Raw genomic sequence first — 25,924 nt, 5'->3', positions numbered from 1 at the left:
CATCCTCTGAGAGCAACTTCTCCCAACCATCCAGGAACAGTTTGGTGACGAACAATGCCTTTTTCAGCATGACAGAGCACCTGGCCATAAGGCAAAAGTGATAAATAAGTGTCTCGGGGAACAAAACATTGATATTTTGGGTCCATGGCCAGGAAACTCCCCAGACCTTAATCCCATTGAGAACTTGTGGTCAATCCTCAAGAGGCGGGTGGACAAACAAACACACATTCGGACAAACGCCAAGCATTGATTATGCAAGAATGGGCTGCCATCAGTCAGGATGTGGCCCAGAAGTTAATTGACATCATGCCAGGGCGGATTGCAGAGGTCTTGAAAAAGAAGGGTCAACACTGCAAATATTGACTCTTTGCATCAATTTCCTGTAATTGTCAATAAAAGCCTTTGACACTTATGAAAATCTTGTAATTATACTTCACTATTCCATAGTAACAGCTGACAAATCTAAAGACACTGAAGCAGCAAACTTTGTGGAAATTAATATTTGTCATTCAACTTTTGGCCACGACTGTATACTACTCGCCAGTGTCCAGTCTCTTGACGACAAGGTAGACGAAATCAGAGCAAGGGTTGCCTTCCAGAGAGACAGAGATTGTAACGTTCTTTGTTTCACGGAAACGAGGCTCACTAAGGATACGATATGTCGGTACAGCCACCTGGTTTCTTTACGCATCACGCCGACAGAAACAAACATCTCTCTGGTAAGAAGGGCGGAGGTGTATGCCTTATGATTAACGAGACGTGGTGTGATCATAACAACATACAGGAACTCAAGTCCTTTTGTTCACCTGACCTAGAATTCCTTAGAATCAAATGCCGGCCGCATTATTTACCAAGAGAATTCTCTTCTATTATTATCACAGTCGTGTATATCCCCCCAAGCAGACACATCGACGGCCCTGAAAGAACTTCATTGGACTCTATGTAAACTGGAAACCACATCCTGAGGCTGCATTTATTGTAGCTGGGGATTTTAACAAGGCTAATCTGAAAACAAGGCTCCCTAAATTCTATCAGCATATCTAATGCATGACCCGGGCTGGCAAAACACTGGATCGTTGTTATTCTAACTTCCGCGACGCATACAAGCCCTCCCCCGCCCTCCTTTTGGAAAATCTGACCACGACTCCATTTTGTTGCTCCCAGCCTATAGACAGAAACTAAAACAGGAAACGCCCGTGCTCAGGTCTGTTCAACGCTGGTCCGACCAATCGGATTCCACGCTTCAAGATTGCTTCGATCACGTGGACTGGGATATGTTCCGCATAGCGTCAGACAATAACATTGATGAATACGCTGATTCGGTGAGCGAGTTTATTAGCAAGTGCATCAGTGATGTTGTACCCACAGCGACTATTAAAACCTTCCCAACCAGAAACCGTGGACTGATGGCAGCATTCGCGCAAAACTGAAAGCGCAAACTACTGCTTTTAATCAGGGAAAGACGACCGGAAACATGACTGAATACAAACAGTGTAGCTATTTCCTTCAAGGCAATCAAACTACCTAAGCGTCAGTATAGAGACAAAGTAGTCACAACTTAACAGCACAGACACGAGAGGTATGTGGCAGGGTCTACAGTCAATCACGGACTACAAGAAGAAAACCAGCCCCATCGCGGACCACGATGTCTTGCTCCCAGACAAACTAAACAACTTTGCTCGCGTTGAGGACAATATAGCGCCACCGACACTGCGGCCTCTCCTTCACTGCAGCCAACGTGAGTAAAACATTTAAACGTGTTAACCCTCGCAAGACTGCCGGCCCAGACGGCATCCCTAGCCGCTTCCTCAGAGCATGCGCAGACCAGCTTGCTGGTGTGTTTACAGACATATTCAATCAATCCTTATCCCAGTCTGCTGTTCCCACATGCTTCAAGAGGGCCACCATTGTTCCTGTTACCATGAAATCTAAGGTAACTGAGCTAAATGACTATCGCCCCGTAGCACTCACTTCCTTCATCATGAAGTGCTTTGAGAGACTAGTCAAGGACCATATCACCTCCACCCTACCTGACACCCTAGACCCACTCCAATTTGCTTACCGGCCCAATAGGTCCACAGACAACACAATCGCAATCACACTGCCCTAACCCATCCGGACAAGAGGAATACCTATGTACGAATGCTGTTCATCGACTACAGCTCAGCATTCAACACCATAGTACCCTCAACTCGTCATTAACCCTGGGTCTCGACCCCGCCCTGTGTAACTGGGTCCTGGACTCCTGACGGACCGCCCCCAGGTGGTGAGGGTAGGAAACAACATCTCCACCCCGCTGATCCTCAACACTGGGGCCCCACAAGGGTGCGTTCTCAGCCCTCTCCTGTACTCCCTGTTCACTGATGACTGCGTGGCCAAGCACGCCTCCAACTCAATCATCAAGTTTGCAGATGACACGATGAGACGGCCTACTGGGAGGAGGTGAGGGCCCTCGGAGTGTGGTGTCAACAAAACAAAGGAGATGATCGTGGACTTCAGGAAACAGCAGAGGGAGCAGCCCCTTATCCGCATCGACGGGACAGTAGTGAAGGTGCAAAGTTAAGTTCCTCGGCGTACACATCTGAAATGGTTCACCCACACAGACAGCGTGGTGAAGAAGGCGCAGCAGCTCCTATTCAACCTCAGGAGGCTGAAGAAATTTGTCTTGTCACCAAAAACACTCAAACTTTTACAGATGCACAATCGAGAGCATCCTGTCGGGCTGTATCACCGCCTGGTACGGCAACTACTCCGCACACAACCGTAAGGCTCTCCAGAGGGTAGTGAGGTCTGCACAACGCATCACCGGGGGCAAACTACCTGCCCTCCAGGACACCTACACCACCCGATGTCACAGGAAGGCCAAAAAGATCATCAAGGACAACAACCACCCGAGCCACTGCCTGTTCACCCCGCTATCATTCAGGAGGCGAGCTCAGTACAGGTGCATCAAAGCTGGGACCGAGACTGAGAAACAGCTTCTGTCTCAAGGCTATCGGACTGTTAATCACTAACATTGAGTGGCTTCTGCCAACATACTAACTCATCTCTAGCCACTTTAATAATGAAAAATTGGATGTAATAAATGTATCACTAGCCACTTTATATCATGTTTACATACCTACATTACTCATCTCCTATGTATATACTGTACTCTATAACATCTACTGCATCTTGCCTATGCCGTTCGGCCATCGCTCATCCATATATTTACATATATACATATTCTTATTCATTCCTTTACACTTGTGTTTATAAGGTAGTTGTTGTGAAATTGTTAGATTACTTGTTAGATATTACTGCATGGTCGGAACTAGAAGCACAAGCATTTCGCTACACTCGCATTAACATCTGCTAACCTTGTGTATGTAACAAATAACATTTGATTTGATTAAACAGAACAGGTACTAGCCTACACCACCAGATAAAGATGGCTCCTTTAAAATGCCTGCATGAGGTGTGTGTCAGGTATGTGGATAATCTGAGCTCAGTGCTCACTTCAAATTGGCAGTGGCAATAGGCCGGCCAGCCATCACCATGCAACTCCGTGCTCAGAGCATGTAGGGTTTAAAATGTGGGACAAACATTGACACTAATGGTGCTGGTAAGAACGAAGTACCAAGAAAACTCACCATACAGTAAGGCATTCTTTGACATATATTTTAAGCTGCCATCTAGGTCATGTCTCCCTTGTAAAATAGGTATTCTGACCGCATGGTACTTCCTGGATAAGGTAGACTTGGTACAGAACCATTTTACGTCTATTGTAGTCCCCCACAAACAAATGTCATAACAAAAGCTGGAAGATTGTAAGCAAGACCACATTGAAGCATAGTCTATCTAGGTTTTCAAACATGTCTTGTCAAACAAGGGTAATCTAGTTGACTGTTCATCTAAAAGTATGCTACGCTATCACAACACCCTATCAGACCAAGAGTTTACCGTTCAAAATAAATGCATCCTGTCACTAAACACAGCACTGGATAAAATAGTTGTTTCATTTATAATAGTTCCTCAGCAAAGGTATGCCTCAACTTGCAGGAATTGTTGGCAGTACTTACAACTGTTATATCAATAGAATTTAAAAGAAATCTAGATTCTTACACTAATTATCTGTAAAATAAAAAATCTAAATGACTAACATTCCCAGGACAGGCAAATATTTCTAAAGGTTTTTCTTTGTAGAATGGACAATATTTACAAGTATACAGTAATATGCACTACACTGATATGGCCTTTTCCTTTAATACAAATAAAAAGGTTACCTTTTTAAAATAAAGTATTTATCCAGTTTGAAAAAATAAAAATGTAGTCTCCATTTTCTTGAGAATAACAAAATAAAAACATTGCTGAACCTGTGAGGTGAGAATATATTAAATGATGCCAACACTGATGAAGAATCTCCATTGACATGTGGTAAAGTTTAACAAAAATGTACAATATGGGATAAGAAATCAATTTCAACATATCACTTTGAAATATGTGTAATCAAATCCCTATATTTAAAGACTTCAGCCATCCACCCTGATTCCAGAAGATTGCATTACATACATTTTTTTCAAAGCAACTTCACATTCTTTTGTGGAAAAGTACAAATATTAAAAAGGTAAACTATTCCTACGGACATTTTCTTAAAGGTCTGTGTAAGTTTCAACTCTTCAAACAGGTTCATTGAGGTGATCCAAAACGAGACATGGGAGTATTTGTTGTAGCTAGACTAAAGCTGTTCACCTGCTCACCTTCATATCCGATTCTGAATAATGATGTTTTAAAAGCATTATGTCCTTCAAACTGCAGCGCTGTCTCACTTTGGGGGTGTTGAGAGATGTTGGTGCACCATGAGGCGTGACAATACACTGGCAAAGGAGGAGAAAGGTTGAAGAGTTGTACATACACTGCATTCGGAAAGTATTCAGACCCCTTGACTTTTCACATTGTTACATTACAGCCGTATTCTAAAATGGATAAAAACATTTCCTCAATCTACACACAATAACCCATAATGACAAAGTGAAAACAGGTTCTTAGTTATGGAGGTCAGGTGCATCCTGTTTCCATTGATCATCCTTGAGATGTTCCAACAACTTGGAGTCCACTTGTGGTGAATTCAATTGATTGGACATGATTTGGAAAGGCACACACCTGTCTATATAATGTCCCACAGTTGACAGTGCATGTCAGAGCAAAAACCAAGCCATGAGGTCAAAGGGGCAGCAGGGAGCCTTGTGGTTAGAGCGTTGGGCCAGTAACCAAAAGGTTTCAAGATCGAATCCTCAAGCTGACAAGGTAAAAATCTGTCATTCTGCCCCTGAACAATTCAGTTAACCCACTGTTAACCGTCATTGTAAATAATGGTCATTCTGACAGAGCGCCAGAGTTCCTCTGTGGAGATATGAGAACCTTCCAGAAGGACAACCATCTCTGCAACACTCCACCAATCAGGCCTTAATGGTAGAGTGGCCAGACAGAAGCCACTCCTCAGTAAAAAGCACATGACAGAGAAATTGGAGTTTGCCAAAAGGCACCTAAAGGACTCTCAGACCATGTAGAAACAAGATTCTCTGGTCTGATGAAACCAAGATTGAACTCTTTGGCCTGAATGCCAAGTGTCACATCTGGAGGAAACCTGGTACAATACCTACGGTGAAGCATGGTGGTGGCAGCATCATGCTGTGTGGATGTTTTTCATCGGCAGGGACTGGGAGACTAGTCACGATCGAGGGAAAGATGAACGAAGCAAAGTACAGAGATCCTTGATGAAAACCTGCTCAGGACCTCAGGACCAGACTGGGGTTGATAGCTTACCTACCTACAGGACAAAGACAATGCACCAGTGGCTTCAGGACAAGCCTCAATGTCCTTGAAGGGCCCAGCCAGAGCCCAGACTTGAACCCAATCGAACATCTCTGGAGAGACCTGAAAATAGCTATGCAGCGATGTTCCAAATCCAACCTGACAAGAGCTTGAGGATCTGCAGAGAATGGGAGAAACTCCTCAAATACAGGTGTGCCAAGCTTGTAGCGTCATACACAAGACTCGAGGCTGTAATCGCTGCCAAAGGTGCTTCAACAAAGTACTGAGTAAAGGGTCTGAATACTTGTGTAAATGTGATATGTTTATTTTTAATGAATGTGCAACAATGTCTAAAAACCAGTTTTTGCTTTGTCATTATGGGGTAATGCGCATACATTTAAAAAACATTATAATCCATTTTAGAATAAGGCTGTAATGTAACAAAATGTTGGAAAAGCCATGATCACACCTTTCTCACATGGTCTTCCCTCTGTCTCCTGGACTGGCATGAGAAAGATGGAAACAGACTGAACAGGAGGAGGAGGGGGCTGGTGGATAAGAGTCTCTCTGGTGATAACACTGTGGATGGAGTCTAGATGGGCTCCACACGCAGCTTCTTTCTATTGGCCGGCTCCTCTGTCTCTGATTCAGAGCTGGAGTCGGAGCCTCCATCGAAGGCAGACACTGTGCTCCCCTTGGGGTTGGTGTACCAGCTGCTGTCAGAGGAAGAGTAGTTGGCCTGGAGAGTAGTGTTCCCTTTGGCCTTCTCCAGTGCACGGACTAAAATCAACCAGAGAAACACAGAACAATAGGATAAGTATGTCTCTCCCTTCTCCACCATGAAACATTGTTCACTGGGATAATGCAATAAAGGCCATCAGAAGCAGAGCGTACGTAGTGCAAGTATGGTTCTGATCAGTAGTGCCCATGACCAAGACACACCATGACTCACCCTCCTGCACCTGCAGTTGTCCCTGGGCCTTGAGCCCACACTCACCCTGCTGCTCTAGCATTGCATTCTGCTTCTTCAGGTCGTCAATGTCCTGCTGGTGTGTGTGGTTTTTCCGTCTCATGTACTGGATGTAGTCTGTGGCTTTGTCTAGGATCTGAGCTCGGGAAGCCTGTTTGACAGATTGCTGTCAGCAGCAAATTAAAAACTCAGCCATGAGGCAATGTTTCATTTGTCCTTATCAGAGCATTACAGATGACACGCACTGCTGGGGCCTAGTTATTCAAGATTAGGCTAAATACCATTAGCTTATTGGAACCAAGTATCATTCCAAGCTGATTTAACTCATGGAAAATAAACCATTCAAAATAATAGGTGAGGCTTATTTGATCATCATTGCTACAGTAGTACATTTAGCATTAATACATTTGGACATTCATACAAACTAACTTCATATTGCATTTGTTTTACAGTCCGACAGAGCTGGAAAGTAGAAAATAGCGATTACTAACTTCACTAACCTTCTCCCCTTGTAACACAGGCACAGAGTCCCGTAAACTGCTGAAGCTGTCTTTAATGTGGTCCCTACGTTTGCGCTCCAGCGCATTGTGATGTGCTCGTTTGTCAGCCTGCAAAAAGAGATTCACAGAGGAATCAATGTCAACCCAAACTAGCAATAGGCCTAATGTGGCCAAATGTTAAAGCAAACATTTTAAAGTTGGCTTCTTCCTCCAATGTTGAAGTTATTTTTTAAACATAGGCTGTCCATTTTAATCCCCATTAGAATCTGAACTCAATGATTTAACACATTGCTAATGAGTTGATCCTAGTAACAGTAAGGATAAATATAGACTGATGCACGATTTAAAGGGATATTTCACCCAAACTACAAAATTACATTGGTTTCCTTACCCTGTAAGCAGTCTATAGACCAGGTATTGGTGGCACAAAACCCATTAAAGTCATGGGACCAATATTAGCATTTTTCACACATGTTCAAAACATCTAAGTGACTTGAGCTTCACAATACATTTGAGATTTTTAAAGATTTGGACATGTGCGAAAAATGCTAATATTGGTCCCATGACAAATGGGATTTATGCCATAAATGCTAGAACATTAGCATGTGGAAACAGTACAAGGGAAACTAAACCAAAGCATGGATTGCTGTCATACCTTGTCCATAGACTGCTTACAGGGTAAGGAAACCAATGTGTAATTTGGGTGAACTATCCCTTTAAAAGCTACAATATGTAACTTTTTTGGCAACTGACCAAATTCACATAAAAATGTAAGTTATAGATCTGTCATTTTCATTGAAAGCAAGTCTAAGAAGTGTAAATCTGTTCTATGTGCACTATTTCTATGCTTCCAGTTCTTAATTTTAACATTCGGTTTTGTACCACATAATGACAGTGAAAACAGATTTTAAAAAATTAAATAAAAATCCAAAACAGAATGACCTTATTTACATAGGTATTCAGACCATTTGCTAAGAATCGAAATTGAGCTCAGATGCATCCTGTTTCCATTGATCATCCTTGAGATATTTCTACAACTTGATTGGATTCCACCTGTGGTAAATTCAACTGTCTATATTAGGTCCCACAGTTGAGAGTGCATGTCAGAGCAAAAACTAAGCCTTGAGGTCGAAGGAATTGTCCGTAGAGCTCAGAGACAGGATTGTGTCAAGGCACAGATCTGGGGAAGGGTACCCAAAAAAATTCTGCAGCATTGAAGGTCCCCAAGAACACAGTGGCCTCCATCATTCTTAAATGGAAGACGTTTGGAACCACCAAGACTCTTCCTAGAGCTGGCTGCCTGGCCAAACTGAACAAATCGGGGGAGAAGGGCCTTGGTCAGGTAGGTGACCAAGAACCCGATGGTCACTGACAGAGCTCCAGAGTTCCTCTGTGGAGATGGGAGAACCTTCCAGAAGGACAACTATCTCTGCAGCATTCCAATCAAGCCTTTATGGTAGAGTGGCCAGACCGAAGCCACGCCTCAGTAAAAGGCACATGACAGCCCGCTTGGAGTTTGCCAAAAGGCCCCTAAGACAATGCACTAGTGGCTTCAGGACAAGTCTCTGAATGTCCTTGAGTGGCCCAGCCAGAGCCCGGACTTGAACCCGATCGAACATCTGGAGAGACCTGAAAATAGCTTTGCAGCGACGCTCCCCCATCCAACCTGACAGAGCTTGAGAGGATCTGCAGAGAATGGGAGAAACTCCCCAAATACAGGTGTGCCAAGCTTGTAGTGTCATACCCAAGAAGACTTGAGGCTGTAATCGCTGCCAAAGGTGCTTTAACAAAGTACTGAGTAAAAGGGTCTGAATACGTAGGTAAATGCAATTTCTGTTTTTTTCTTATTTTATTAATTTGCTACATTTTCTAAACATGTTTTTGCTTTGTCATGATGGGGTATTGTATGTAGATTGCTGATGAAAAAATGATTGAATCAATTTTAGAACAAGGCTGTAAGGTAACAAAATGTGGAAAAAGTCAAGAGGTCTGAATACTTTCCAAAAGCACTGTATGCTGCTTTCTGGGCTTTAACAGAAACAAACAGCTGCAAATGCAATGAATGCATTGTCTTTTCACCTATTGATGAAGTGTGAACAACCTGTCAAAAGACTAAATCAATGTGTAATTGTGATGAAGGGACACAATGTATATTATTCCCTCTCATGGGGGTGCATAGTACACAGCCAAAAATGACATGACTTTTGAATGGCATCCTCTGCATAGAGTGATACTAGTTTGATACGGAGTTTACCCATCAGACATGTTTATGTTAAGCCGCAAGGTTTACAAGTTTCTTGCAAGAAAACAAACTAAAGGAATGGGTAATTTCGTACTGCTAGCCAGCTAAATATAGGATGTGTTTAGGCATATGATGGAATTACCCTTTCATAAGCCTCATAGATACATGTAGCTAGATAAAATTACCTCTAAAAGAGTTACCTAGCTAGCTAACTTTGGAAAAATGGCACTGCCCTTGTACACTTCTCTGCACGAGCTTAGCTGACCTCGCAACCGTGTTGATGGGGTAATATTAACCTTTAGCACCCATTGACCCATTCATAGACACAAACTACCTATAGCACACATTGATAGTATATTCTGGCCAGGGGAGGTTTGTTAAGAGTCCCAACACTTCTCCCGAGTGGCGCAGCGGTCTAAAGCACTGCATCGCAGTGATTGAGGCGTTACTACAGACCCAGGTTCAAACCCGGGCTGTGTCGCTGCCGGCCGTGACCCAGAGACCCATGAGGCAGAGCACAATTGGCCCAGTGTTGTCCGGGTTAGAGGAGGGTTTGTCCGGCAGGGATGTCCCATCGCGCTCTAGCTGGGCTCATGCACGCTGACTTCGGTTGCCAGTTGTACCGTGTTTCCCCCGAAACATTGTTGCGGCTGGCTTCCGGGTTAAGCGAGCAGTGGGTCAAGATGCAGTGCGGCTTGGCAGGTTCGTGTTTCAGAGGACGCATGGCTCATGGGAATTGGGAGTTGCAGCGATGGGACAAGACTAACTACCAATTGGATATCACGAAATTGGGGAGGGTAAAAAATGGGTAAAAAAACAAGTTGTCCCAACTCTCGTTCTGAACATAAACGCTTCTCTTAAGGTTTTTGGAAACATAAACATAAATAGAGGTCGACCGATTAATTAGGGCCGATTTTCAAGTTCATAACAATCGGTAATCTGCATTTTTGGACACCGATTATGGCCGATTACATTGCAATCCACGAGGAAACTGTGTGGCAGGCAGACCACCTGATACGCGAGTGCAGCAAGGTAAGTTGCTAGCTAGCATTAAACTAATCTTATAAAAAACAATCAATCTTCACATAATCACTAGTTACCTACACATGGTTGATGATATTAATAGGTTAACTAGCTTGTCCTGCGTTGCATATAATCAATGCGGTGCCTGTTAATTTATCATCGAATCACAGCCTACTTCGCCAAACGGGGGATGATTTAACAAAAGCGCATTTGCAAAAAAAGCACAATCGTTACACCAATGAACACCAATGCCTTTCTTAAAATCAATACACAGAAGTATGTATATATTTTTAAACCTGCATATTTAGCAGGCAATATTAACTAGGGAAATTGTGTCACTTCTCTTGCGTTCATTGCACGCAGAGTCAGGGTACATGCAACAGTTTGGGCCGCCTGGCACGTTGTGAACTAACTTGCCAGACTTTTACATAATAATGACAGAACATTAAAGGTTGTTCAATATAAGAGCAATATTTAGACTTAGGGTTGCCGCCCGTTCTATAAAATACAGAACGGTTCCATATTTCACTGAAAGTATATAAACGTTTTGTTTTCAAAATGATAGTTTCCGGATTGACCATATTCATTTTTATTTCACCTTTATTTAACCAGGTAGGCTACTTGAGAACAAGTTCTCATTTACAACTGCGACCTGGCCAAGATAAAGCAGTGCGACAAACAACAGAGTTACACATGGAATAAACAAACATACAGTCAATAACACAATAGAAAGTCTATATACAGTATGTGCAAATGGTAAGATAAGGAAATAAATAGGCCATAGTGGCAAAATAATAACAATATAGCAATTTAAACACTGGAGTGAGATGTGCGAGTAGAGATACTGGGGTGCAAAGGAGCAACAAACAAAAAAATAACAGTATGGGGATGAGGTAGTTGGATGGGCTATGTACAGGTGCAGTGATATGTGAGCTGCTCTGACAGCTGGTGCTTAAAGTTAGTGAGGGAGATATGAGTCTCCAGCTTCAGTGATTTTTGCAATTTGTTCCAGTCGTTGGCAGCAGAGAACTGGAAGGAAAGGCAGCCAAAGGAGGAATTGGCTTTGGGGGTGACCAGTGAAATACACCTGCTGGAGCGCATCCTACGGGTGGGTGCTGCAATGGTGACCAGTGAGCTGAGATAAGCAGGGCTTTAGCTAGCAAAGACGTATAGATGACCTGGAGCCAGTGGGTTTGGCGATGAATATGAAGCGAGCCAGTGGGTTTGGCGATGAATATGAAGCGAGGGCCAGCCAACGAGAGCATACAGGTCGCAGTGGTGGGTAGTATATGGGGCTTTGGTGACAAAACGGATGGCTCTGTGATGGACGACATTCAGTTTGCCGAGTAGTGTTGGAGGCCATTTTGTAAATGACATCGCCGAAGTCAAGGATTGGCAGGATAGTCAGTTTTACGAGGGTATGTTTGGCAGCATGATTGAAGGATGCTTTGTTGTGAAATAGGAAGCCGATTCTAGATTTAATTTTGGATTGGAGATGCTTAATGTGAGTCTGGAAGGAGAGGTTACAGTCTAACCACACACCTAGGTATTTGTAGTTGTCCACATTCTCAGTCAGAACCGTCCAGAGTAGTGATGCTGGACGGGCGGGCAGCGATCGGTTGAAGTACATGCATTTAGTTTTACTTGCATTTAAGAGCAGTTGGGAGGCCATGGATGGATAGTTGTATGGCATTGAAGCTCGTCTGGAGGTTGAACTCTGTCTGCAAAGTAGTTGGTGAACCAGGCAAGGCCGTCATTTGCGAAACCAAGGCTGTTGAGTCTGCTGATAAGAATGTGGTGATTGACAGAGTCGAAAGCCTTGGCCAGGTCGATGAAGACTGCTGCACAGTATTGTCTTTTATCGATGGTGGTTATGATATCGTTTAGGACCTTGAGCGTGGCTGAGGTGCACCCATGGCCAGCTCGGAAACCAGATTGCATAGCGGAGAAGGTACGGTGGGATTCGAAATGGTCTGTGATCTGTTTTGTTAACTTGGCTTTCAAAGACCTTAGAAAGGCAGGGTAGGATAGATATAGGTCTGTAGCAGTTTGGGTCAAGAGTGTCTCCCCCTTTGAAAAGGGGGATGACCGCGGCAGCTTTCCAATCTATGGGGATCTCAGACGATACGAAAAAGGTTGAACAGGCTAGTAATAGGGGTTGCAAAAATTTCGGCCACACATTTTTAGAAAGAGGGTCCAGACTGTGTAGCCCTGCTGATTTGTAGGGGTCCAGAATTTGCAGCTCTTTCAGAACATCAGCTATCTGGATTTGGGTGAAGAGGAAATGTGGGAGGCTTGGGCAAGTTGCTGTGGGGGGTACAGGGCTGTTGACCAGGGAAGGGGTGGCCAGGTGGAAAGCATGGCCAGCTGTAGAAAAATGCTTATCGAAATTCTCAATTATCATGGATTTATCGGTGGCGACAGTGTTTCCTAGCCTCAGTGCAGTGGGCAGCTGGGAAGAGGTGCGCTTATTCGCAATGGACTTTACAGTGCCACAGAACTTTGGGGAATTTGTGCTGCAGGATGCAAATTTCTGTTAAAAGATAGCCTTAGCTTTCCTAACTGCCTGTGTATATTGGTTCCTAACATCCCTGAAAAGTTGCATATCGTGGGTGCTATTCAATGCTAATGCCGTACGCCACAGGATGTTTTTGTGCTGGTCAAGGGCAGTCAGGTCTGGAGTGAACCACGGGCTATATCTGTTCCTGGTTCAAAATGTTTTGAATGGGGCATGCTTATTTAAGATCGTGAGGAATGCACTTTTAAAGAATAACCAGGCATCTTCTACTGACGGAATGAGGTCAATATTTTTCCAGGATACGCGGGCCAGGTCGATTAGAAAGGTCTGCTTGCTGAAGTGTTTTAGAGAGCGTTTGACAGTGATGAGGGGTGGTCATTTGACCGCAGACCCATTACGGACACAAGCAATGAGGCAGTGATCGCTGAGATCCTGGTTGAAGACAGCAAAGGTGTATTTGGAGGGCCGGTTGGTTAGGAAGATATCTATGAGGGTGCGGCGGTCTATAGCAAGCGGCAACGATGAGAGACTTGTTTCTAGAAAGGTGGATTTTTAAAAGTAGAAGTTCAAATTGTTTGGGCACAGACCTGGATAGTAAGACAGAACTCTGCAGGCTATCTCTGCAGTAGATTGCAACACCGCCCCCTTTGGCAGTTCTATCTTGTCGTAAAATGTTATAGTTAGGGATGGAAATTTCAGGGGTTTTGGTGGCCTTCCTAAGCCAGGATTCAGACACGGCTAGGACATCCGGGTTGGCAGTGTGCTAAAGCAGTGAATAAAAAAACTTAGGGAGGAGGCTTCTAATGTTAACATGAATGAAACCAAGGCTTTTACTTAATGACCAACGGCTCGTATTTCTGTGTTTATTATAATTAAGTCTATGATTTGATAGAGCAGTCTGACTGAGCAGTGGTAGGCGGCAGAACGCTCGTAAGCATTCATTCAAACTTTACTGTGTTTGCCAGCAGCTCTTACCAATGCTTGCTTCACAGAGCTGTTTATGACTTCAAGCCTATCAACTCCTGAGATTAGGCTGGCAATACTGAAGTGACTATTGGATGTTCTAATAGGCAAAGGTATATGAAATACAAATAGTAAAGAGAAATAGTCGTCACGTCATAATTCCTATAATAACTACAACCTAAAACGTCTTAACTGGGAATATTGAATAACTAGGAATATTTAACCACAAGCTTTCATATGTTCTCATGTTCTGAGCAAGGAACTTAAACGTTAGCTTTTTTACATGGCACATATTGCACTTTTACTTTCTTCTCCAACACTGTGTTTAAACATGTTTCATTATTTATTTGAGACTAAATCGATTTTATATGTATTATATGAAGTTAAGTGTTTATTGTTCATTCAGTATTGTTGTAATTGCCATTATTACAAATATATATATATATACAAAAATTATGATTAATAAATAAATAAAATTGAAAACGGCTGATTTAATCGGTATCGGCATTTTTTTGGTCCTACAATAATCGGTATTGGGGTTGGAAAATCATAATCGGCCGACCTCTAATTACTACACACCTTTTATAGGGTTACCAGAAGGCCATATCTCCATGTTACAGTGCTTTTTAACGGAAAACAGACAGAGGCGACCACCTGTGCTAATTAGCTATCTAGCGTGCTCTGAACACCTGTGTGTCAGCGTAACTCGAGAAGTGTAGCAAAAGTGTAGTTTTGTTGGCTGTAGGCACCCATAGCTGTATGGATGTGTGCAAAGTAAGTATCCTTTTTTAAGGAGCATTTCTCGCTGGTGAAAGATAAAGGCCATATGTTTCAAAAGCCTACTCCAAGAAGATTTAAATACTGCTTGTTTTGAAATCCAACGTTGTCACATAAGTCCTCATGCTAGCTAGCAGTAGCCACAGCAGCCATTATGGAATGGTAGGTCGCGTTTAACAACAAAAGAGGGGTTAATTCCAACGTGGTGGAAGTGTCGACCCACTGTTCACCAGTCTTGGTATACCCGATGGTCAAATGACAACTCTACCTCCCTAGGGATTTTTCCGCTGTTATTGTTCCTTGCTGTATACATTCCACCTCAGGAAAATAAAAATAACAAGCCGGCCCTTAACGAACTGTACAAGGCTATAAACAAGCAGGAAACCCTACACCCAGAGGCTGCCTTTCTGGTTGCCTGAGATTTTATTTGGAGTCACCAAGACATGCTATGCCCAACTTCCATCAACACGTCTCCAACACCACTAGGGGGGGATACAGTCCTAGACCACTGATATTCTACCCACAAGCAAGCATACAAGGCCATCCCTCGTCCGCTAATCGGCAGGTAGCCTAGTGGTTAGAGCGTTGGACTAGTAACCGAAAGGTTGCAAGATCGAATCCCCGAGCTGACAAGGTAAGAATCTGTCGTTCTGCCTCTGAACAAGGCAGTTAACCTCTCTTGGGTAGGGGGCAGTATTTTGACGTCTGGATGAAAAGCATGCCCAAAGTAAACTGCCTGTTACTCAGGCCCAGAAGCTAGGATATGCATATAATTGGTATATTTGGATAGAAAACAAGTTTCTAAAACTGTTAAAATTGTCTGAGTATAACAAAACTGATATGGCAGGCGAAACCCCGAGGACAAACCATCCCCCCCAAAAATAAATTTCAGCCTCCCACTATTTTCAATGGCTATCACTTTTATTATAAAGGCCAAGTCCTCCCAGATTGCAGTTCCTAGGGCTTCCACTAGATGTCAAGTCTTTAGAAAGTTTCAGGCTGGTTTTTGGAAAAATGAGCCAGAAATTGTAGTTTTTCTAGGTGGCTCCCATTTTGGCTGTAGTGTTTTCAAGAGCGTGGAAGAGAGCGCGTTCTTTGGTATTTTTCTCCGGTAAAGACAACGATTCTCCGTCTTAAATTTTATAGTTTATTTACGTATTAGGGTACCTAAGGTTTGATTATTAACGTTGTTTTATTTGTTTGGAAAAGTTTATTAGTAACGTTTGGGACTTATTTTGTATGCATTTTGATGGAGGGAAACTGGGTGGATTATTGACTGAAGCGCGCCAGCTAAACTGAGTTTTTATGGATATAAAGGACATTATCGAACAAAAGGACCATTTGTGATGTAACTGGATGTAACTGGAGTAACCTGGAGTGCCAACAGAAGATCATCAAAGGTATTTTTATATCGTTATTTCTGGCTTTCGTGTCGCACCTGCCTGTTTGAAATATGTTTTTCATGTGTTTGCATGCAGGGCGCTGTCCTCAGATAATTGCATGGTGTGCTTTCGCCGTAAAGCCTTTTTGACATCTGATACAGCGGCTGGATTAACAAGAAGTTAAGCTTTATTTTGATGTATTACACTTGTGATTTTATGAAAGTTAAATATTTATAACACTGTAGTTTGAATTTTGCGCTCTGCAATTTCACCGGATGTTGGCCAGGTGGGACGCTACCGTCCCACCTGCCCATAAGAAGTGTTTAACCCAATGTTCCTAGGCCGTCATTGAAAATAAGAATTTGTTCTTAACTGACTTGCCTAGTTAAATAAAAGGTTAAAAACAAAAAAAATATATAGCAAATCACATCAGGCCTCTGTACTCGTGCTTCCTGTTTTACAAGCAGAAGCTGAAACCGTAAGTACCCGTGATTCACTCTGTTGAAAAATGCTCTCCAGAATCAGAGGTTAAGCTACAGGACTACTTTACTAGCGCTGATAGGAATATGTTTAAAGACTCTGCCGATAACATAGATGAGCTAACCACCCGCCACCGGCTTCATTAGAAAATGCATTGGCGACATGGTATCCACGGTGAGGGTTTGCTGCTTCCCCAATCAAAAGCCCTGGATTAACACCAAGGTTGGCGCTAAACTAAAAAGCAGGCATATTCACATTCAATTTTCAACCTCTCCTTGTCCCAGTTTGTAGTCACAATCATTCCTGTTCCTAAGAACTAAGGCTTCATGCCACAATGATTACTGCCCTGTAACAGTCACTTCTGTAATCATGAAGTTCTTTGAGAGGCTGGTTATGGCACACATTAACTCCGCTACTCTAGACCCACTCCAATTCTAGTGTTAATGTGCTAAATTGTAATTACTTTGCTAGTATGGCCTATTTATTGCCATACCTCCTCATGCCATTTGCACACACTGTATATAGACTTTCTTCTTTTCCTATTGTGTTTTTGACTGTACGCTTGTTTATTCCATGTGTAACTCTGTTGTTGTTTCGGTCGCACTGCTTTGCTTTATCTTGGCCAGGTCGCAGTTGTAAATGAGAACTTGTTCTCAACTAGCTTACCTGGTTAAATAAAGGTGAAATTTAAAAATTTAAAAAATACTAATAAAAATGTGCATACTGCCCAAAAAGATCCATAGATGATGCAATCTCAAATTCTCTCAACTACTCTCACCCACTTAGAAAAGAGGAACACCTATGTGAGAATGCTGTTCATTGACTACAGCTCAGCGTTCAACACCCTTATCCCCTCCAAGCTCGTCACCAAGCTTAGGACTCTGGGTCTGAACCCCTCCCTCTGCAACTGGATCCTGGACTTCCTGATGGGCCAACCCCATGTGGTGAGGGTAGGCAACATCCCTTCAACCACACTGACCCTTAACAGTGGCCCCACAGGGGTGTGTGCTTAGTCCCCTCCTGTACTCCATGTTCACCCACAACTGTATGGACTCCAACGCCATTATCAAGTCCGCTGACGACACGACAGTGGCAGACCTGATCACCGGCGACAAGAGTCAGCCTACAGGAAGGAGGTCAGTGACCTGGCAGTGTGGGGCCGGAGCAAGAACTTCACCCTCAAAGTCAAGAAGACCAAGGAGCTGATTGTGGACTACAGGAAATGAGGGGGGACGAGCACACCCCCACCCACATCAATGGAAGGTTGTGGAGCAGGTAGAGCGCTTCAAGTTCCTCGTGTCCAAATCACGAGACTTAAAATGGTCGAAACACACACGCACAGTCACGAAGAAGGCACGACAGTGCCTGTTCCCCCTCAGGAGGCTGAAAAAGTTTGTCCCTCAGAAATGTTTTGGTACCCTTCCCCAGAGCTGTGCCTCGACCCAATCCTGTTTCGGCGCTCTATGGACAATTCCGTCGACCTCATGTCTAGGTTTTTGCTCTGGCATGCACTGTCAACTGTGGGACCTTATAGACAGGTGTGTGCCTTTCCAAATCATGTCCAATCAATTGAATTTACCACAGGTGGACTCCAATCAAAGTTGTAGAAACATCAAGGATCATCAATGGAAACAGGATGCACCTGAGCTCAATTTCAAGTCTCATAGCAAAGGGTCTGAATACTTATGTAAATGTGGTATCAGTTTATGCATTAGCAAACATTTCTAAAAGCCTGTTTTTGCTTTGTCATTATTGAGATATTGTATGCAGATTGACGAGGGAAAAAAACATTTTAATCAATTTTAAAATAAGGCTGTAACGTAACAATGTGGAAAAAGTCAAGGGGTCTGAATATTTTCAGAACGCACTGCATGCTCCTTATCTTTCATGTCAGCAATAAATTATATTTCAAATAAAAAATACTTACTGTGGGAGTTTTGTACAGATCTATATGCTGTGTGTGCCTCCAGTTGACAAACTACACTTTCTCCCACAGTGTACAAACAGGTCAGCTTGGGGAAAACGGCTCCTAATAATGGCTGGAACGGAGTAAATGGAATACTGATACTATTCCACTCCAGACATTACCACGAGCCCATCCTCCCCAATTTAAGGTGCCACCAACCTCCTGTAGGTTGGTGTTCGGCGGATGCTAGATAGATAATTAGCACAGGTTGTTCGAGAACACTTTTTCCTCGAGGCAAGCAGAAGTCGGTAGCCGAAGTCTACGCCCTCCTCGTCGGCAATTGGTCAACAGTAGGGATTCTTCAATGAAGTGCACGTTGTCATTCAAGGAGAGACGACTCGTCCTCATTCACATTTTTTCACTTGAAATACTGCACCAAACATCCTAGTCAGAAGCAAAATGCGCAACTATGATCTCCTCTACAAAAATGTCAAAATTAATGACAGATAACTTGAGGTAATGGACAAACAGTACTACAGTACTATATTTTTTTCTCGCATATGCCAGCCGAACGGAAGCATGCTGACGCCTTTGCACACAGGTGTTCGGACCATGCTAGATAGCGAATTAGCACAGGTGGTCCCTCTGTCAACACGCGCTGTTCGTGAAGATATGGCACTGTGGGAACACTAACCCTATAAAAAAGGTATCAATTGAACATAGTATTAAATGTATTTTCCCCTGATATGAAATAGAAGCTTCTTATCCTCCCAAAACTCGACTGCAAGTGATGTTGCACGTTAATGTTGAGACCAAGTGTCAGGGCTTTTAAAACTCCCCGTACAAAAGACTCCTTCATCCAATGATGCATGTGTAATGTAATGGGACATGAGCTAATCCCATTCCTGCATTGAGGTACGATTTCAGACCCATATCTGGCACCAGCTCCAGGTGTCTTAATGTAACCATGTTTGCGTTCCGACACCAGTGCATCTAAGCATAATTTTGGGGTTATCTTCTTGCAAGATAGAAAACCCCAGTACAAAGCAGCGTAATGGTGGGGTTATCATTTTACAAGATATACAAATCATACAGCTGGATTTTGCGTCGCAGGCATCGCTGTTTGTTGATGCCCAAGGGTCTAGCCAAGTTAGCTAGGTAGCAAGCGATTTTCATTCAGTTAACTTCAAATAGAACAGGCAAGCAAGCTCCGTGTTGGCTAACGCTAGCTAACGTTAACTACATTCTACTAAAACTGGTAACGCTAACTAACATTAGCTAGTAAGTCAAACGTTTGACATTATCATAGATGGACAATTTTTTTTTTTTTTATACATAAAATATCGTTTGTTGAGAGAATGTGAGCTAACTGGGTTTGCAGGTTACTGGGTCAAATATTTCTGATCTGCCAGTTCAGCTACACTAGCTAGCTAGTACAACAAGCACGCGTTTCCCTCAAAGGCTCGAGCGAGCACATTAACTTACGTCACTGTCAACATCGATATCTTCGTTGTCGCTCATTCTTCGGTGAAATGTATGAGAGGGGGGGAGTGTTAAAAACAAAGCGAGGTAGCAACCAAAATGAAATCAAGAACGGAGCAACTCTTACAGCAGGGACAAGACGATCAACGGATTCTCTCCACGTGATTCGCCTACACATGGACACAACAGCCTGTAAAGCGCATGTGCGAAGACGAAATGTTTTATGGGTATTGGTGTCCTTGGAGTGACTCATTAATTAAACGCGTACCATCATGTCACCATTTTGTAATTGGACTGTATTATTACTGACAAAGTTTTAAAATAGCATTACAATATCTGCTTTATAATTTTACCGTACACCTTGTGGTGAATAGGCAGCTGATCCTAATTCAGTGACTTCTACAGATTTATTTTTTTATTTTTCCATTATTTTACCAGGTAAGTTGACTGAGAACACGTTCTCATTTGCAGCAACGACCTGGGGAATAGTTACAGGGGGGAGGAGGGGGATGAAAGAGCCAATTGTAAACTGGGGATTATTAGGTGACCGTGATGGTTGAGGGCCAGATTGGGAATTTAGCCAGGACACCGGGGTTAACACCCCTACTCTTACGATAAGTGCCATGGGATCTTTAATGACCTCAGAGAGTCAGGACACCCGTTTAACGTCCCATCCGAAAGACGGCACCCTACACAGAGCAGTGTCCCCAATCACTGCCCTGGGGCATTGGGATCTTTGTTTAGACCAGAGGAAAGAGTGCCTCCTACTGGCCCTCCAACACCACTTCCAGCAGCACCTGGTCTCCCATCCAGGGACTGACCAGGACCAACCCTGCTTAGCTTCAGAAGCAAGCCAGCAGTGGTATGCAGGGTGGTATGCTGCTGGGTATGATACATAGATACATAGAAAGACAGACAGATTCTGATCAGTAAATTCACATTGATAAATTGTAAATTGTGTTCATTTTTTACCCTTGATTAAGGAGGGATTCTGATGGAATTATCAAACTACATACAGATGAGAGCTCACATTAATATCACAGATGAAAGGGGGGAAACCTAACAATATCTTTGGTAATATCATCATAGCTGTCTTTACCTGATTATTATTCAGAATTAGGCGTATGTATGTACAATCTACATTTTTCCTGTTTAAGCATGCATGGTTACCATTCTTGTTTGCAGAGGCCATTGATCACAAGAATAATAGGGGTGTAGGCAGGTGGCGATGATAACCAGGCATCTCCGTCTGCAGCCTGTGATTATAAGCCAGATGGCAGCTCAGCTTCAGCAGCCCTCCCCCACTCCCCACCCCGAGCATACACTTCTCTCCATAGGACCTGCATATAGCCATTGTTTCCCTACCAGCACCTGAACATTCCCCTGGCTGCAGTCTGATGGTATGCAACATTGGCAGAACAAGTAAAACATTTTATCGTCTCACAAATGGGTATGATATTTGATAATCAAGGAAATAACTGCACTTTTTAGATATATACTTTTTTGTACTTGTAATACCCCCCCAAAAAACAGGCCACCTATAGTATTCATAGTGGGATTATGTTTGGTGTTCACCTAATCAATCAGATAAATAAACATAAATTATCCAACCTGACATTCTGCAATTATGCCATATGATCCTCTGATAGTTAATGGATGATCTTACAGTAGATATATTCTGAAAATAAACACTAAAGAGTGCTTCTTGTATTAGTTATGTTTGACACTGATTCTTTAGCAGTAAAGAGAATGACACTATCAAATGATAAACCTAAGTAGGCTCGACTTTGTCAGATGGGCCAGACCGAGCCCAACTAGACAACTTACATCAACTGAATCAATGTTCATAGAACAACCAGCTCTTTCCAACGCCATATTCATCACCACCCACACCATATGCTACCCTCAACCCTCACTGTCGTTTCCATGAACAAATGGCCAACATACAGCCATTGCCAGCTTGCTGCCTCTCCTCCAAAGAATCCTTTGAAATGTGAAGTTATACACTGAGTATACCAAACATTAAGAACACCTTCCTAATATTGAGCCTCAATTCGTGGGGGCATGGACTCTACAAGGTGTCGAAAGCGTTCAAGATGTTGGCCCATGTTGATTCCAATGCTTCCCACAGTTGTGTCAAGTTGGCTGGATGTCCTTTGGGTGGTGGACCGTTCTTGATACACACGGGAAACTGTTGAGCATGAAAAACACAGCAGCATTGCAGGTCTTGACACAAACGCATCTACTACCATACCCTGTTCAAAAGCACTTAAATATTTTCTCATCTCCATTCATCCTCTGAATGGTACACATACACAATCCATGTCTCAATTGTCTCAAGGCTTAAAAATCCTTATTTGACTGTTTCCTCCCCTTCATCTACACTGATTGAAGTGGATTTAAAAAGGGACATCAATAAGGGATCATAGCTTTCACCTGAATTCACCTGGTCAGTGGTTTGTATTCATGGATACCAAGAGAAGCCAGCCCCCCCCCCCACACAAAATAATACAAAATAAAACGTAAATAAGTTATCTTACGTCTCTGTGTTACATAATTTTCCTTCAATTTACTGTGTCAGAGGAAGGCCCAAAAAATTGTCAAAGACTCCAGTCACCCAAGTCATAGACTGTTCTCTCTGCTACTGCACGGCAAGCGGTACCGGAGCGCCAAGTCTAGGTCCAAAAGGCTTCTCAACAGCTTCTACCCCCAAGCCATAAGACTGCTGAACAATTAATCAAATGGCCACCTGGACTATTTACATTGACCCCACCCCCCTTTGTTTTTACACTGCTGCTACTCACTGTTTATTATCTATGCATAGACACTTTACCCCACCTACATGAACAAATTACCTCGACTAACCTGTACCCCCGCACATTGACTCGGTACCCCCTGTATATAACCTCGTTATTGTTATTTTATTGTGTTACTTTTTAGTTTATTTAGTAAATATTTTCAAATCAAAGTTTATTTGTCACGTGCGCTGGATACAACAGGTGTAGTAGACCTTACAGTGAAATGCTTACTTACAGGCTCTAACCAATTAACTGCTTGGTTAAGGGCTTGTAAGTAAGCATTTCACGGCAAGGGCTACACCTGTTGTATCATGCGCATGTGACATACAATTTGATTTGATTTGTATCTCACTGGAGAAAGCATCCAAGTGAGCGAAGCAGCGCCCCTCTGTCACTTTGTGTGTAGGCCATCTCTCTCATGCTGCCTGGTCAAAAAGAGTATGACATTGGTTCTGCTCATAGCATTGAATGCAAGGGAAGCAAGCTGGCATTTGGCCTCACTTCATAAAAAATATATATAAATGATAGCCAATCAGTGTTGAGTTCAACTGTGAATGGTCCTGGCGAACCAAAAAAAAAGTGTCAAGAGAAGCCAGTTTGGATTTACATCATTGACAGAAACAACTTGAATTGTTGCATCTTGTTGTGTTGTTGTCCTCTGGTGGCTAGCTAGCTAGGTATAAATTGTACCATTCCTAAATTACTCAAGGATGGAGATAGGGATTTGGACTTGTGGTTTTACTTAATTCTCTGTGTGGTCTATGACTGTCATACAATACACACTTTTATTTTTTGTTGTCCTAGGCTACCTGGCTAAAATGCTTGCTCGCTAGCCTAACTTCCATTCATGGGTAACGTTTTTATTTTATTTAACCTTTATTTAACTAGGCATGTCAGTTAAGAGCAAATTCTTAATTACAATGATGACCTACCAAAAGGCCTCCTGCGTGTACGGGTCTGGGATTAAAAATAAATAAAAATATGGGACAAAACACTCAACACGACATGAAGTGAGACCTAAGACAACTACATAGCATGGCAGCAACACATGACAACAACATTGTAGCAACACATGGCAGCAGCACAAAACATCATACAAACAGTATTAGGCACAGACAACAGCAAAAAGGGCAAGAAGGTAGAGACAACAATACAACACCCGATACAGCCACAACTGTCAGTAAGTGTCCACGATTGAGTCTTTGAATGAAGAGATAAAACGGTCCAGTTTGAGTTATTTTTTCAGCTCGTTCCAGAAAACTGAAAAGAGGAGCAACCCAGGGATGTGTGCACTTTGGGGACCTTTAACATAATGTGACAGTGGGTCGTGCGACAGGTGTCAGAATGGGTGTTGTATATGGAGGATGAGGGCTGTAGTAGATATCTCAGATGGGGGGAGTGAGGCCTAAGAGGGTTTTATAAATAACCTTCAACCAGTGGGTCATGCGACAGGTATACAGAGATGACCAGTTTACAGAGGAGTATAGAGTGCAGTGATGTGTCCTATACGGAGCATTGGTGGCAAATCTGATGGCCGAATGGTAAAGCACATCTAGCCGCTCAAGAGCACCCTTACCTGCTGATCTATAAATTACGTCTCCGTAATCTAGCATGGGTAGGATGCTCATCTGAATCAGGGTTAGTTTGCCAGCTGGGGTGAAGGAGGAGCGATTACGATAGAGGAAACCAAGTCTAGATTTAACCTGCAGCTTTGATATGTGCTGAGAGAAGGACAGTGTAGCCATAGTCCCAAGTACTTGTAACCCTCAGAGGTAATAATCACACCGGTGGGGAGAGGAGCATTCTTCTTACCAAACCACATTACTTTTGTTTTTGAGGTGTTCAGAACAAGGTTAAGGGCAGAGAAAGATTTTTGGACACTAAGAAAGCTTTGTTGTAGAGCGTTTAACACAAAATTCAGGGAGGGGCCAGCTGAGTATAAGACTGTATCATCTGCATATAAATCGATGAGCGAGCTTCCTACTGCCTGAGCTATGTGTTGATGTAAATTGAGAAGAGTGTGGGGCCTAGGATCGAGCATTGGGGCACTCCCTTGGTGACAGGCAGTGGCTGAGACAGCAGATGTTCTGATTTTATACACTGCACGCTTTGAGAGAGGAAGTTAGCAAACCAGGCTAAAGACCCCTCAGAGACACCAATACTCCTTAGCCAGCCCACAAGAATGAAATGGTCTACTGCAGGATTGGGCAATTCCAGTCCTCGAGGGCCTGATTGGTGTCACAGTTTTGCCCCAGCCCAAGCTAACACACCTGACTCCAATAATCACCTAATCATGATCAATTTGATTAATCAGCTGTGGTTGCTAGGGATGGAGACAAAGTGTGACACCAATCAGGCCCTGAAGGACTGGAGTTGCCCACCCCTGGTCTACCATATAAAAAGGTTTGGCCAAGTCAATAAAAATAGCAGCACAACATTGCTTAGAATCAAGGGCAATGGTGACATCATATAGGACCTTTAAGGTTGCAGTGACACATCCATAACCTGAGCGGAAACCAGATTTCATACCAGAGAGAATACTATAGACATCAAGAAACCAAATCAGTTGATTATTGACAAGTTTTTTCAACACTTTTGATTAACAGGGCAAAATAGAAATTGCGATATAACAGTTAGGATCAGCTTGATCTCCCCCTTTAAATAATGGACATACCGTGGCTGCCTTCCAAGCAATGGGAACTTCCCCAGAGAGGAGAGACAGACTAAAAAGGTCAGAGAAAGGCTTGGCGATGATAGGGGCAGCAACTTTAAAGAAGAAAGGGTCTAAACCATCTGACCTTAATGTTTTTTTGGTGTCAAGTTTAAGGAGCTCCTTTAGCACCTCGGACTTAGTGACCGCCTGCAGGGAGAAACTTTGTAGTGTGGCAGGGGAAAAAGTGGGAGGAGCGTTGGGGCTAGTCGCTTTAGAAGGGGTGGGAGATGAGGAAATGTTGGATGGGCAAGGAGGCATGGCTGAGTCAAATAGGAATCCTGACTTAATGAAGTGGTGATTTAAAGAGCTCAGCCATGTGCATCTTGTCAGTAACAACCACATCATCAACATTAAGGGACATGGGCAGCTGTGAGGAG

General features: G+C 43.1%; 1 protein-coding gene across 4 annotated transcripts; it reads right to left on the bottom strand.

Moving 5' to 3' along the window:
• Positions 1-6,219: 6,219 nt before the first annotated feature.
• LOC112080566 (protein max) lies at positions 6,220-20,196 on the bottom strand. 4 transcript variants are annotated; one of them, XM_024146368.2, is made up of 4 exons: positions 20,040-20,161; positions 7,255-7,371; positions 6,791-6,929; positions 6,220-6,573 (listed from the first exon to the last, which is right to left on the bottom strand). In XM_024146368.2, exons 1-4 carry the CDS (start codon positions 20,073-20,075, stop codon positions 6,386-6,388), a joined length of 480 nt encoding a protein of 159 aa, XP_024002136.1. In that variant the 5' UTR covers positions 20,076-20,161; the 3' UTR covers positions 6,220-6,385. The 4 variants fall into 4 exon arrangements, with proteins under 4 accessions (XP_024002136.1, XP_024002134.1, XP_024002137.1 ...); XM_024146366.2 differs by having other exon boundaries at positions 6,288-6,573; positions 6,746-6,929; positions 20,040-20,196; XM_024146369.2 differs by having other exon boundaries at positions 6,288-6,573; positions 7,264-7,371; positions 20,040-20,194.
• Positions 20,197-25,924: the final 5,728 nt, after the last annotated feature.

This window comes from Salvelinus sp. IW2-2015, unplaced genomic scaffold (assembly GCF_002910315.2).
Source record: "Salvelinus sp. IW2-2015 unplaced genomic scaffold, ASM291031v2 Un_scaffold16374, whole genome shotgun sequence".
NCBI lineage: Eukaryota > Metazoa > Chordata > Actinopteri > Salmoniformes > Salmonidae > Salvelinus > Salvelinus sp. IW2-2015.
The sequence above is the reverse complement of the archived record's forward strand: the minus strand, read 5'-3'. Positions and strand labels throughout refer to the sequence as shown.

Bases quoted from the DNA above. Each gene is read 5' to 3' on its own strand.
- LOC112080566 (XM_024146366.2), bottom strand. From the start codon at position 20,075: ATGAGCGACAACGAAGATATCGATGTTGACAGTGAC. The intron at 6,930-7,254 runs GTTAGTAATCGC...TGCTGCTGACAG, and splicing joins AAGGGGAGAAGGTTAGTGAA to CAATCTGTCAAACAGGCTTC. The intron at 6,574-6,745 runs GTGAGTCATGGT...GGTTGATTTTAG, and splicing joins ACAACTGCAGGTGCAGGAGG to TCCGTGCACTGGAGAAGGCC.